Source organism: Neodiprion lecontei, chromosome 3, assembly GCF_021901455.1.
Source record: "Neodiprion lecontei isolate iyNeoLeco1 chromosome 3, iyNeoLeco1.1, whole genome shotgun sequence".
Lineage (NCBI taxonomy): Eukaryota > Metazoa > Arthropoda > Insecta > Hymenoptera > Diprionidae > Neodiprion > Neodiprion lecontei.
The window spans coordinates 563,282-577,435 of NC_060262.1; the positions used below are offsets into that span (position 1 = coordinate 563,282).

The following is a 14,154-nucleotide window of genomic DNA, read 5'->3' on the forward strand; positions in this document are numbered from 1 at the left end:
TGAAAGTATACACGACACTTCCGCATTGCTGATCGACGGATACAATGTTTTCAGCCCTGTTCGCGAGACTTTTCGAATCCCATTCGATGCCCGACACAGCAGACAGTGAGAGAGAGAGAGAGAGAGAGAGAGAGAGAGAGAGAGAGAGAGAGAGAGAGAGAGAGAGAGAGAGAGAGAGAGAGAGAGAGAGAGAGAGAGAGAGAGAGAGAGAGAGAGGGAATTAACGACGCAATTCCCAGAACGGTATAAAAGCCGAGAATTATTGGATAGGCCGCAATTCAAGCCGGCGAAGACAATGCGGCGGGATTGCAGGGATTGCAGAAATGAGCTCTGACTCTGTAGCGAGCAATTAGAGCGCGGGAGAAACAGTTATGATGGCGGGGCAACGTACTTTCGTCATGATTCGACGGCGGCAGCTGGTGATAGCGAGCTAGCGATCAATTTTTCCATGTAAACCAGTGTGGGCTTCACAGGGGCACCGGAAACGCCGTTGCAAGCAGCGTTCCGGAAACGCCCGTGGGACCATCTCGCCAGCGGAACCGACATGGATGGTGGGAACCGAAATATTCCCGATGGCCTTGGCTTGCGGACGAGATGAGCGTAATCGTCGCGTGTGGTGATCCTTCATCCTCAGTCTGTCCCATGACGGATAGCCCCTGTCATCGGGGATAATGCGTCTGTAATCCTGAACCGATAATGAGATAAGATCGCGATTTTACGCCGTTTCGAATTAGCCGCGGAAGTCTATAAAGCAGCGGTGGCCAGATTTCCCTTTGGAAGTCCAAACTTGGGAGTGATCGTCGGCTAACTGATAAGTAGTCGGATCGATTTTTTCGAAACATGGCGCTGAGTCTCTTCCTTCTTGCCCTCTGCCTGCTTTCCGGATTCTCGGTTCAGGGTAAGAACCGTGTTTCGTAAACTTGTAGTCATTAAGCGAAATCAACGGTCCAATTTTCTAGCATCTATCTCCGGGAGAATCGTCGGTGGGGAAATTGCCGAAGTTAATGAATTCCCCTGGCATGTCTCGCTCAGGGTTCCCGGAGGTCACATTTGCTCAGGATCACTGGTCTCACTTCAGCACGTTCTTACCGCCGCCCACTGCGTCAGCGGTATCAATATCACGGAGTTGATCGTCGTGGCTGGATCCAACAGGTGAAATAGTTCACCACCCTTTTTGAAATTCGTTTTTCATTAACGTTGTCGTTCACTTCTCCCGCAGCCTGGTAAGCGGTGGTGTGACACGTGGGGTTAGAACCATTTACATTCACTCTCAGTACTCCAGTCCTGAACCAGCCTATCATGTCCAGGACGTCGCTGTGCTCGTCGTAAGTCCTTTTCTCCTTTTATCGGTCATTTTGGATAATGGTCCTAAGAACCCGAGACTCCGAGGGTTAAAATGCCAACGGCTTCAAGCCTTTTCCCACTTCCTCACGATTAGTTGCGTTTCTGGCTTCCGTCCGTTGGTCTCATGGACCATGCATTAGTTCCCTCGCGGAAAATATACCAGTAATTTAACTCGACAGTACGAATACAAACACGTTTGACTTTGTTCCAGCTGAGTGAAGCGGTCGTGGAGTCGGAGTCCGTCCGGTCGATCGCTTTGGCGATAGAAGACGTTCCCGTGGGAGCGGTGGCAGTGACTTCAGGATGGGGAAGGACGTTGCCGGAAAGTGGTGTGCTGCCGACGGACCTGCAGAAGTTGAACACGACGATACTGAACCAGACCGTTTGTCAGACACAGTGGGGAAACACGTCGATAAACGTCGACCATCTCTGCGGGGCCCAAACGTCCAGTTCAGGCGTCTGTAACGTAAGTCTTCAGGTGGAAATACGATTGGCATAAAGTGATGAATTTGAGAAGTTTAACGAGATATGGAGTTACGTTACCACATGTAACGGCACTGTGCACAATGTCACGCAGGGTGACAGCGGCGGCGCTCTGGTCTACAACAACCAGGTCGTCGGCATCGTTTCCTGGGCGAATCCCTGCGGCTGGGGATATCCGGACGTCTACACGCGAGTTTATTATTACCTCTACTGGATCGGATGGTACGTTCACAACACGGAGCTCGAGACACCGACGGTTGAAGAGTCGACGAGCCACCAACCTTCGCTGAGAGATGCTAACCACGCGATGACGATATTCTTCGCGTGCTTCGCTGTCAGGAAATTTTTGTCTGCTCAATAGGGTGAAATAAATATAAATAAAGAATTATGTTTTTTAAATTTTCTTGAAAAGAATCGTTGATATTGTTTATTGTTTTGATACCTTGTTGACCATGAATGCGCACGTGGCGGAATTCAAACCGTTGAGATACAGGTGAGGCCTTCTGGATTAGGTGAGGCCAATTAATCCTCCTCCGATTGTCAGATAAGATCTTAAAACTCTTCGGCGAAAACTTATAAATAAGAGAGTACGTCGCTGTAGACTCGCCAATGTCAAGAGCGGTTGATCGATCTGTGCCAATCGAATTCCACACCGTTCGTTCCAAGAATCTGCGTAGTCACGGGTGTCCGAAAAATGATGAGACTAGCGCTAGTGGTTCTCGTTCTCTTTTCACTGTCGAGCGGAACACGAGGTGAGTTGATAAGTGATTAAGGGATGATTCTAAGATTCTTTTCTACAACCCTCGAAATTCGATTTTCCCAGGGTGGAACCTGGAGCGAATCGTTGGCGGTGAGGCGGCAGCCGATGGTGAATTCCCGTGGCAAGTGTCCCTCAGGAATTCCGGTCGTCACTTTTGCGGGGGAAGCCTGATATCCCTGCAACACGTCCTGACCGCCGCGCACTGCATGGTGACCAAGGATATCGACGCGGTAACCGTGATAACGGGGACCACCAGGTGAGACCGAGACGATCTCGCAGATGTGCGCCGCTATTTTTGCCGTCAGTTTTGTGCAGTTGGCTTCGAGGCGTTGTCGTCATCGGATGACAGCTGCCGCCAATCGCGTTTGTACTGCTTCCAGGAATAATAACGCAGCGTGGTTATGCATATATATTTTCAGTTTGGCAAGCGGTGGCGAGACCCACGCGGTCAAGAATATAACGTGGCACTCTAGCTACGTTGGAAGCTCGGATTCCTATCGCTACGACGTCTCCGTCCTGACGGTAAGACACGCTGACGAACGTCTCGACGTCGTTGCACAGTACCAGTAATTGCGAACCTCTCAGCTCCAGGCCGCGATCACGGAGTCCGATGTCCAGCGGCCCATCGCCCTGGCCACCGAGGACCCACCCGTCGGTGCTGAGGCCGTTGTTTCGGGCTGGGGCCGAGTCCTCTATCCAAGCAGTTCGCTGCCCACCGCTCTCCAAAAGATGAGCCTGATGTTGATAAACACGACCGAGTGCCAGAGTTACTGGAGCTTGACGATCTACGACGACCACGTATGCGGGATCAAGGAGTACGGAGTCGCCGTCTGCAACGTGAGTATAATGATTGGTACCTACGTCGAGTGTGCTGACTGCCATATCCACGTGCACGATTTCAGGGCGACAGTGGTGGTCCTCTCGTGTACAACGACCAAGTCGTCGGCATCGTCTCCTGGGGAAATCCCTGCGCTAACGGAGTCCCCGACGTCTATACGAGGGTCTACAGCTACCTCAGTTGGATCGGTGCCATCGTCTACAATACGGAAGTCGCGAAGGACCAGGAGACCGGGCTGCATTTTGACCTAGAGACGTAGGGTCGTGTTTTGATGATGGGCAAAGTCCGGCCCCGCCGTTATCAGCTTTTGATTTAATCCCAACGAAGGCATTTTAACCGATTCACATTTCGACTGTCTAGGTTCGCGTATTACGATAATGCGTATCTTCTAATTAGCGAACAACATCAGACCGCGGACAGCGTCCGATATTGTCTGATGTGTAACAAATTTTGAGGAAATAAATTATATACCTTTCCTCTTATCGCTCTCAATTCAGCGAGCATGAGAACTGTGTCAGAATTTGCTTACCGCAGGTTATTAACCAATCTTCAAGTTATTTTCTATTGCTGTATATGAATTAAATAAGCTCGGTATTAAATGTCCATCCATCATAAACGCAGACTTTTTTCATCCGATGACTTGAGTCGATTGTGATGACGATTATTCACGAGCAGACCTCGCGTTTCAACATCGATGATAAGCGGTTAATAGACGAATCATTGGGATTTTCTATTCAGTATTTCGCAATTTTGATATTAGGAGACCACTAAGAGTGACAACTGAAATTCGCTAATGTAATAAATCATCGAGATACCGTATAACAAACTGTCTCTGCAATAGGTATCTAATCGGTCTCGAACGGGACGGTCAATTTTATGCTACGGTAATCCATTAAATAGTCTTATACATGATATATTTACTATTATTGATGATAAACGATGATAACACTCGCGGCGTATCTTTGCTTTGAGTACAATTTAAGTAGCTTGGTCTTCTGTTTCTTTTAACAATTTTGAAAATATTATAGTAGCTATGTTTGGTCTGGAACGATCTAAACCATTTTCGGTATCTCTCGAGCTTTCCCGAAGATTCAAGCACACGCGGCTGTCTATCACGCGTCGTTTATGTGCGCCTCGATCCAGTCGGCGTAGGACGAAACCCTCGTGTAAACGTCGGGATATCCGATGCCGCAGGGTCTCACCCAGGAAGTTATGCCGACGACGGCTCCGTCAACGACCAGAGCGCCACCGCTGTCACCCTTTGAATAGAAAGATCAGGACATTGAATCGAACCATCGGAAGAGCAGTTTCGACGATCGCGAATCGTGTTCGTTTTCATCGTGTACTTACACTGCAGACGCCTTGACCGTACTCGGACATGGCGCAGATGTGGTCGTCGTATATCGTCAGAGTGTGATAATCCTGGCAATCCTCGTTGGATAGAACGGTGAGGTTGAACTTTTGGAGGATCGTCGGAAGTGCGACTCCGGGATAAACCGTCCTTCCCCATCCGCTGGTGATAGCCGAGGTGTTTCCGGCGATTTGCGTCGTCCCGATGTTCACCGGGTACTGGGTCTCGGAAACCGTCGCTTCAGTGGCCAGCTGAGGATCAAAGACCGGTTAATGCTTCGCGAGAAAAACCACGAGCTGGTCCTTTTTACCGTGAGAATCGCTATGTCGTATCGCCAGGAGTATTCCGAACCCTCGACGTAGTTCTCGTGGTAGACGATGTGGGTAACTCCGTGGTATTGGCCGCCCCGAGCCAGGCTGATCGTCCCCGTGACGACGTTCACTTCATCGGCCGTTCGGGAATCGACGCAGTGAGCGGCGGTCAGTACCTGAAACGAAGTGGTTCGTTTCACAGGGCTCACATTTCAGATTGGGGAGAAAAATCAGGCCGAACCTTGGTCGTCGATATCAAAGCTCCTCCACAGAAATGACGACCCAACAGCCGTCGCAGGGAAACTTGCCACGGAAATTCGCTGAGCACTGCCTCCGCGCCACCGACGATCCTGGTTTCGGGATCTGGAAAAGAATTCGGTAAGATTAACGCCGAAGTTTTGCATCGTCATTCGCTGAGCGAGAGCTCTGATTATATCCAACCATGGATTGCGGATGTCGAGACTCCGGCAACCAGGACGAGCAGGAAGAACGGCAGCTGAACACCCATTATCACGGCCGTTCGTCGAGAGGTTTTGGTATCGTGGGGTTGGTGTCTTGTTATATACCGTGATCGGAGTTCCTTGCAGACCGATAAGCCTGATAAGGGCTTATCGAGGATGTTGGGATACTGTCAGGGCACTTCAACCATCGCACACTCCAATCGTCAGCGGTAAGCAGATATCGGGGCGTTTTTCACTGCCTGAGTGTACTCAGACGGTTCGATTATACACGTGACCCGGTTTAATTTGAAAGACAGAATTAGGCCATCAAAGAGTAATCCAGTCGCTTGTCAAGCCCGTCTTCTGATCCTCAGACTTTTCAATGTTCAGCGTGGATAAAATACCGACGGTATTTTCCTGGGGGTATCATTTTTGGGAGTACAATAGGTACCCGGTGACTGTTTCAAGTAAATCGTGTATCATGCGGAGGACTCGGGCGGCCAATCGCACTGTCGTGGGGTCTACCTCTCGAGGAGAAAAGACTTGGAAATGCAGCGAATAAGAAGAAGAACAGGATAATTTTTTTTTTATAAAAAATGAGGCACTAGATATTTTTATACAAATAGATAGATATTGTCAACGAATTTATACATTTAGTATATATATATGGCCTAGCCCTCGTCGTCAGCGGTGTTTTCTTCAATCCAATCGGCGTAAGAGGCGACCCTGGTGTAGACGTCCGGGTATCCGATTCCACATGGCATAACCCACGACGCGATGCCGACTACCTCGCCGTCAACGACAAGGGGGCCGCCGCTGTCACCCTGTTTCGAACAAGTTCGTAACTCAGTTTTCGTATCGAGTTGTCGACGAATTAACGGTAGTACGCAATTAGTACTCACGCTGCAGACGCCCTGGCCGTATTCCGACATCGCGCAAATGTGGCTGTCGTATATAGTCAAGGTGTGATAGTTCTGGCAGTCCGAGTTGGAAAGCACCGTCAAATTGAACCTCTGCAGAGCGGTTGGAAGCGCGTAAGACGGGTAGAGGAAGATTCCCCATCCGCTTGCTACGGCCGGCGTATCGCCCGGTATGATCGTCGTGCTGACGGCGATCGGGGCCTGAGTCTCGGAGATTTCCGCCGGAGTGGCGAGCTGGAAAGGACTCTACGCATCAGAACCCCGTCATCTTAGATGACGGCAGTTCACTCACCGTTAGAATGGCCACGTCGTACTGCCAAGAGTAGACCGATCCATCGAGGTAGTTCTCGTGGTAAACGATCTTCGAGACCGCGTGATACTCGCCACCTTCCGCCAGGCTAAGACTGCCGGTTACAACGTGGACATCGGTAGCGTCGTAAGAATCGACGCAATGAGCCGCCGTCAGCACCTGAATAAAGGATATAATGTAAACGTTGACGAAAAGATGCGTTAGTGGACGTATAAAACATTTGTCGACGATGTCGGTATCGAGATCTGTACGAAGAAACGACCTTATATGCCTGCTCGCGTTACGCGGTTTTTCTTACCTTGGTCGTCGATATTAAGGATCCGCCGCAGAAGTGCTGCCCGAGATTCCTCCGCAGGGAAACCTGCCAGGGCAACTCGCTGACGGATGCTGCCTCACCACCGACGACTCTTCCGTCAGGCACTGCGGCTCCTGCGACAAAAACATCTTCGTCAATGCAGTTTTTTTTATTTTTTTTTTTTTTTAAATCGATTCATCGAGCGTCTCACTGTCACTGATTATGCCGCGTTATTACCATTGACGGTGGTGGAGAATAAAACTCCGAGGAAGAGAAGCGGCACCAGGTACATTGGCGATGGACGCATGACTGTGTACGTCCGAAGGTTTTTTGGTATCTGATTAAGCGGCTTCGCCTTCGTACATTATAGATATGTACATCGTAATCGCAATTTGAGTTACAGAATCGCGATATAACGTCAGTACCCAACTGATAAGACGAGGAACGAAATATGGTTCGGCTGTCACACAGCGGACAATTATTATTGATTGTATAGATCTCGAGCGATGTCGGGATTATGTTCATTACGTGAAAATGTAGAGCCGAGGAAGCTCTATTTTGATTTACTACCTGCAGGCCTGCATCGAGTAATCAAATTCGAACCTTTCGAGCTGAGACGGGTGTTTTGCCAATTCTCGGGTGGTTAGCGCATGTTGTTTTGGTATACGGAGTAATAATTTATTTTTGTCGGAAACATGCAAGCACCGGCTTGATCGCGGCTTCTAGTTACGCTTTACATAGGCCACGCGTCATATTTAGAGGAAGCTATAATCTTTCGCCAATCGCAAATATAGCTTCACGTACTATCATCAGCGGCCTGAGAGGCCTCAAAAACAGGGGATAGATGAAAAAATCACACTACTGTAGACGTGATAACGTCTTGACCCAGATCGAACTTTATCTCACGGAAGCAAACCGGCGTCAAGAGTCAGACGGCGACTGAAGTAGGCATCGCGTGATGCGGTTTCGCAACGTTTCAAAAGTGGCGGTTAAAAACGTCCGAAGATAAAATTTCGCGCGGGTGGCCCATGGAATAAATCAACCATCCGACACTCCGGCTTTAGAGTTATGGACTCTGCGTTTAATGGGGAATATAAAAAAATCTGTTAATCGTTAATGCGGATCGCGTGCGGTCCAGATGTTCCTCCGATCGAAGGTGACTCATGAAGTGAGCTCTGGCTGCTTCTGATAGCCGCTCGCCAAACAAACAGATAATAACGCCTGATCAATATCTACGGATTCTTCTGGAAATTCGTGTATTCAGCGAATTTTTATCACTGGAAGATGAATCCACAACGATAAAAATATTTTCGTAGTTGCGAATTCTAGGACATTTCAAAACTGATGGACTTTGTTTATTCCTGAGTTATTCTTAGCTCTCACCACGCTTCTGGGATGATTCCCATAAGTAACGGTACAAAATCGTCGACGTTGTTCATACCGTTTCTTCCCTAGACTTCTGGAGTCAAGTATTTATATATAGACGAAAGATTCATCGGTTGGGTAGGCGGTGCTCTCTGCGTGCACCTAATTTTTAGAAATTTCAATTTACTCTCCGGTTGAATCAGTATTCCATAATTGTGAACCGTGATCATCCGCGAGTCTAGGATCCCAGCTTCCATATCGTCGGACGATTGCTAGGACGGGGCAGTCTATTGATAGACGTGACTAACTTGGCCTGCACGTCTTTCGGATACGCGATTCAAAAAACTCCCAAGGGCTAGTCGATTCCCGAATTTTGACGAGCTTTCAAGGTGCAACGGAACGTGAAAAAGACCAGACCCTTCGTCGCTTGAATCGGCAGACGTTCCGGGGAAGCCTGAACGCGTCGTTGTTCTTTTTCTTAAAATTCGTCGAACAGCTTCCACCTCGTTTGTCCCTGTCGGCGGGTTTCGGGGCAAGTCCAGGAAGTGCAGACGGATCGAGCAGCCAAAGCGGTCTCTGGGTTCGTGTAAGACGCGCTGGTGGTACTTGGACTGTTTGGCTTATTTCGGATTTGGCGATTGGCCAGCTGCATGAGGCGGCGAGCCACTTTCCTGACTCCTTCCCTCCCCCCTCCCCGTAGACTCGGCAGACTGTTGCTGCTCCCCGTCTCCAGAATCTCGATGCCTCGTACCCGACTCCCGGTGGAAGCCGCTCGGCAACTTTCTTCGCGCCGTCAGGCTGGCTGACAGTTTCACCCGCCGCCGTTGGGCCCAGTTCGCCTCCATCCAGCCTCAGCAAAAGTGTCCGCGCCTCTCCGTTTCAAAGTCTCGCGGATCGAATCTCCGGGATCAGTAAAGCTTGGATGCCAGTCGCCCGGTGCATTCCCGCAGGACGATCGTCCTGCTGGACGGCCCCCGAGGTCCTGCAGTCCGCGTCCTGCGCCTCGAACAGCGCCGAGGCCGAGCTGGCCGATTACATGGTACAGAAATTCGGGGAGGATAAACGGGACGCCATGTCCGGCGAGGCCTGCACCTCCGAGGACGAAAGCTCCCAGGACGACCAAGTGCAGTACGACGTCGACGACCTGGAGATGGTCAAGACGATCGGTGAGTCCGTCCCATGCGAGTTTCCTTTTACGGCTTTTTCTCGCTTTGGTTACGCTTTCGTGTCGCCTTATCGTCCGGCTTGACGGGTAAACTGATCTCCGAGGAGGGGGAGGAGGAGGAGGAGGAGGAGGAGGAGGAGGAGGAGAGGAGAGAATCGAGAAAGCAAGTGGTGAGCAAGTGGGCCACTGGAGAGACGTGCGTGAGGCCACCGCGTTATATTTAACTCGGTTAATAGTAAGGCTTATATACGATACGAACGGAGGATTTTGATTGATAGCGGAACGCGCGGTTTGATCATCTTCATTTTTTCCTACCCTTTTTTCGCCAAATTACACTAATCACCTCGTCGCCTGATCCGCGTGTACCTACACGAAACCAGAGTGCAAATATTTATAGCGATGGTAGGTAGTCTGTACACGCACCTGTTATGCATGTGTGTGTATTTGTGTATAAACAAAAACAGTGAAACCCCCGATCTCACTGTTTGCCAACACCTTTCAATCAAACTTACTTTGTTTCGTTTCTTTCATTTATTCCGACTCTAACATCATCTTTCCCCTCTACTTCTGGCCCCTTTTTTTCCTTTTCAGAAAGTTATATGACCGCTGGTGCTCACTTATACTTACAACGACTTATGTACTCAACGAAATAGACGATTCAGTAACTGTGTTGCGCATTTCGTGAGGTATAATACATTATCATTATTGGGCAAAGTATCACCGCACGTAATCAAGTACGCAAGTTGATTTCTCAACGTCGCCGCGTCGTTAACAAGTTAGGATATAAAATGCGGGCAATTGTAGATTCGGAACTTGCAGAGCTATGGGTCGTCGGAAGAATTTTCCGATTAAAATTTATTCAATCACTATTACCTAGTCGTGATACGCCAAGTATTCACGCCGTTTAGTTAAATTTACTACCGACAGGTGGTAGAATTTCATTAGCGTCTGTGTTTTCCCGCAGGAGATGTATCGCGCGGCAATTTTTATTGAATTTTTCAAGCTATCCAGCAGTGACTTGATCAAGATTTTCCAAACGTAAGCTTGAATAATATTTCTACAGAAGCATAAACCAGAATTACTGCAGTACGATCTTAGTTAATTCGATACAAAATCGCATAGATCGTGCACAACAAGTCCACGATCAATTATGAAATCGAATTCCGCGGATCTATAAACGATCGTACGTTTCTAAAATCCCACGTCGGAGCGAAGTCGTGTATTTTCGCAATCGCGCAGGTGCACAGCTGTAACAACGATGGACGAAAAAAGCATAATTCTGAATCACGAGGTGTAAATCAATCGAATCCTTTGAAGATCGAAAACACGGAGCGTAGAGACGATCGAAATTCGCCCGGGCGAATCCGGCGCGAGGAGAGTGGAAAAGTGTGTAGCGAATTTATCATTTGGTCTGAAAATTGATCGCCTGTTTCTCTCGGAGTCCGCGTGTTACATCAAGCCCCTAAATATCCCGTCGTGCCGAATCTCTGACAGGTGACAAACGTCTTCGTCTCAAATGACGCACAGACGCCCCCGGACTCTAGGAAGACGTCTGCGGCTGGGACACCTGTCGCACAAACTGATCCTCATCATCCGCCTTGGGCTTGGTGGACGGAATTAGGAATCGGGTATGAACGTCGTAGATCGTGCGGGAATATGTTTATATCGTACACGTTGGGGGATAATATGCCTTTTTGAAATAGGCACGTCTGCGTAAATGGGAAAGAAAAAAGGCACGGAGCTTAGTTTTTGGCCGATTAGCCTTTCAACTTGGTTGGATATTTATTTATGCTAATGCTTCTCTGTTTATCGAGCGTTTTTATCGGTGCTCGGGATTGAATGAGATGTCGAACCGCAACGTCTGGTAACGTATATTCTCAGTTGGTGTTATATAATTTGCCGAAAATATATCATTGCCAAAAGCGAGCAAACGCGTTCACCAGGATATCGCCGGATCAGCCATCAACTAGACAAAACACGTATAACTACGCCAGTCTTGAGGCTGCCAAAAGTTTTCGGTATTTATAACACCCGTCGACACCGCGTAGGACTGACCCGACAGTCGCAGAGGATTTACTGGAAATTGCAAATTAACAGAACAGAGCCAACTGACGTCAACACTTGATGAAAATTGCCCATTAACTGCAATCCTTTCTTCGCTTATACCGTTCGGTTCGAAAGCACTTTCAGAAATCGTCCTTCAACAGTTTTTCGCCCTTTCAGGCACCGGGACCTTCGGACGAGTTGTGCTGTGCAGACATCAGGGAAGACCGCTGGCCCTGAAGGTACTGGCAATGGTGGACGTTATCAGACTGAAGCAGGTCGAGCACGTCAGGAACGAAATCTCGGTGTTAAAGGAGGTGAAACACCCGTTCGTGGTGAACATGTGAGTGTGGGTTTTGACCTAGATTTTAGACCAAGTCATCAATCCCTCAAATTTCAGGCTCTGGAGCGGAAGGGACGAGGCGAGGGTCTACATGGTCCTGGAGTTCGTTGCCGGGGGTGAGCTTTTCTCGTACCTGAGATCGGCGGGCCGGTTTCCAGGACCGACGAGTTGCTTCTACGCGGCGGAGATAGTCTGCGCCCTGGAGTACCTCCACGCGAAGCACATCGTCTACAGGGACCTGAAGCCGGAGAATCTGCTGCTGGACGGGCAGGGTCATCTCAAGATCACGGACTTCGGGTTCTCGAAGAAGCTGACGGACAGGTGAATCGACTTTACTTTGGTATATAATCATTGGGTAGTGGGTGAAGAGGTATGACAGGTGTGAGAGGATCGACTGTTCGCTACTTACACACCCTGTTGAACTCGATCTTCAGGACGTGGACGCTCTGCGGAACCCCGGAGTACCTCGCCCCTGAGATAATCCAGAGCAAGGGACACAACAAGGCCGTTGACTGGTGGGCCCTCGGTGTTCTGATATACGAAATGCTCGCTGGGTTCCCGCCCTTCTTCGACGACAACCCTTTCGGTATTTACGAGAAGATACTCGGCGGCCGCATCGAGTGGCCCAAGCACATGGACCCCATAGCCAAGGACCTCGTCAAGAAGCTACTCGTAGCCGACAGGACCAAGAGGCTCGGTAACATGCGACAGGGCGCCGAAGACGTCAAGCGACATCGCTGGTTCAAGCTCGTCGAGTGGCCACTGGTAATTCGGCGGTTACTTGTTCAATAAAATTTTTCGGATTTCGTACGACCTGTCAAACTCTGTTAAACACCAACAGAAACCCAGACTGCACAAAACTTAAACTCGTCATTAAGACGTCTGCAGGATGTCTTATGCGCCATTTTCTTACGCTTAAAAGATATCTTTATGCCTAAAAGATGTCCTTGGGGCCTTATAGAGGTCAGAAAATGGAGCACAAGACATCTTTCAGAGGTATTTTTCACGACTTTGAGTTACGTGCTGTCTGAGAACCGTCAATCAAGGCTTACTAACTAACCTTTCAAAAGTTTTCAAATAAATTGCTTTGTAATGTCTGTAGGCTGAGGGTTGTCGAGAAATTGTTTGTACCGACTGGCGGTTACAGCTAGACGAGAAAAAAATTTTACGCGCCCGTTCTTTTCTCTTGTCTGGAGAGCTTTTCGTACTTCGGTCGTATAAACAAATTCCATGAACTGATCCTCTTTGACTTTTCATCCTCCTCGCGCCAATCTCGTTTATTGCTATCCCCAGTCGGATTTGACTTGTTAGTAAATTCCGGACAAGGGTGTCTTCATCATCGTATGTTCCAGGATATTTTATCTCGCTTATCCCGTGCGCACAGATTTAATTGATCGTTTCTGTTGTTCAAGGTGCCGAAGCGGGCCCTCCAGCCACCGATAAGGCCCAGAATCAAGACCCCCTGCGATCCAAGCTGTTTCGACGACTATCCGGAAACGGACTGGCGATCACAGCCTCCCTTGCCCCCGGATCAGCTGGCCTTGTTTCAAGATTTTTGACCCTAGCTAATTCGTTATAAGGGAAAGCCAACGAGGCTGTACATATAACAATAGCTTAGATCAAATGATGCTACAAAGAAATAAGGAAAAGATTCTGCTCCTTCTAAGCAATCGGCAAACTATTAATACGATTGTCACTATTACTTTTTATACAAATTTGCACAAATAGCAACGAATTTAATGCTTATTCAATTATTTTATATAGGCATTAGTCATAAATTGCGCAAGAATCATTCATGTCTGCGGCTTGAATTAATAATTCGATATCGATATGTATATATTATAGTTTTGTAAATAGATTACTCGATAGATAGTGTCGTTACTGTTATTTTTGATAATACGATAGTTTTTTTTTTTTTTCAAGGTAAATACTGCACTACTTCAATAATTTCTTACAATTTATTTTAGATTGTTGAAGCGCGTGCCTGCGCCTGCGTAGTATAATAGTACATATAATACTACTGCATTTTTTTGTAAATAATTAGAAAAAACATATACAATATATGTGATTATTTAATATTGTATAAAGGTGAACTTAGCGAGAGCAGCAAAGAAAAGTGAGGAAAAAGAAATGAGAGGAATAAAAAGAAAAAAATATACACACGTAATACGCGAAATAGTTATTAT

The 14,154-nt window shown here is 48.1% G+C and overlaps 4 protein-coding genes across 4 annotated transcripts; 2 read left to right on the forward strand and 2 right to left on the reverse strand.

Annotated features, from left to right (window-relative positions):
- Nucleotides 1–755: 755 nt before the first annotated feature.
- LOC107223867 (transmembrane protease serine 9) lies at nt 756–4,061 on the forward strand. The gene is made up of 10 exons (XM_015663693.2): nt 756–898; nt 960–1,152; nt 1,220–1,325; nt 1,556–1,810; nt 1,922–2,185; nt 2,429–2,579; nt 2,651–2,843; nt 3,007–3,109; nt 3,173–3,424; nt 3,490–4,061. The coding sequence occupies exons 1-10, from the start codon at nt 841–843 to the stop codon at nt 3,682–3,684; spliced, it is 1,770 nt and encodes a 589-aa protein (XP_015519179.2). The 5' UTR covers nt 756–840; the 3' UTR covers nt 3,685–4,061.
- A 261-nt stretch (nt 4,062–4,322) lies between these two features.
- On the reverse strand, nt 4,323–5,664 carry LOC107223868 (chymotrypsin-1). Its single transcript, XM_015663694.2, has 5 exons — nt 5,529–5,664; nt 5,329–5,450; nt 5,087–5,263; nt 4,776–5,027; nt 4,323–4,684 (listed from the first exon to the last, which is right to left on the reverse strand). Exons 1-5 carry the CDS (start codon nt 5,593–5,595, stop codon nt 4,538–4,540), a joined length of 765 nt encoding a protein of 254 aa, XP_015519180.2. The 5' UTR covers nt 5,596–5,664; the 3' UTR covers nt 4,323–4,537.
- A 422-nt stretch (nt 5,665–6,086) lies between these two features.
- On the reverse strand, nt 6,087–7,452 carry LOC124293654 (chymotrypsin-1-like). Its single transcript, XM_046735421.1, has 5 exons — nt 7,290–7,452; nt 7,056–7,186; nt 6,740–6,916; nt 6,430–6,681; nt 6,087–6,351 (listed from the first exon to the last, which is right to left on the reverse strand). The coding sequence occupies exons 1-5, from the start codon at nt 7,357–7,359 to the stop codon at nt 6,199–6,201; spliced, it is 783 nt and encodes a 260-aa protein (XP_046591377.1). The 5' UTR covers nt 7,360–7,452; the 3' UTR covers nt 6,087–6,198.
- Nucleotides 7,453–9,148: 1,696 nt separating this feature from the next.
- LOC107223876 (cAMP-dependent protein kinase catalytic subunit PRKX) lies at nt 9,149–14,126 on the forward strand. Its single transcript, XM_015663708.2, has 5 exons — nt 9,149–9,583; nt 11,806–11,968; nt 12,026–12,289; nt 12,403–12,733; nt 13,381–14,126. The coding sequence occupies exons 1-5, from the start codon at nt 9,340–9,342 to the stop codon at nt 13,525–13,527; spliced, it is 1,149 nt and encodes a 382-aa protein (XP_015519194.1). The 5' UTR covers nt 9,149–9,339; the 3' UTR covers nt 13,528–14,126.
- Nucleotides 14,127–14,154: the final 28 nt, after the last annotated feature.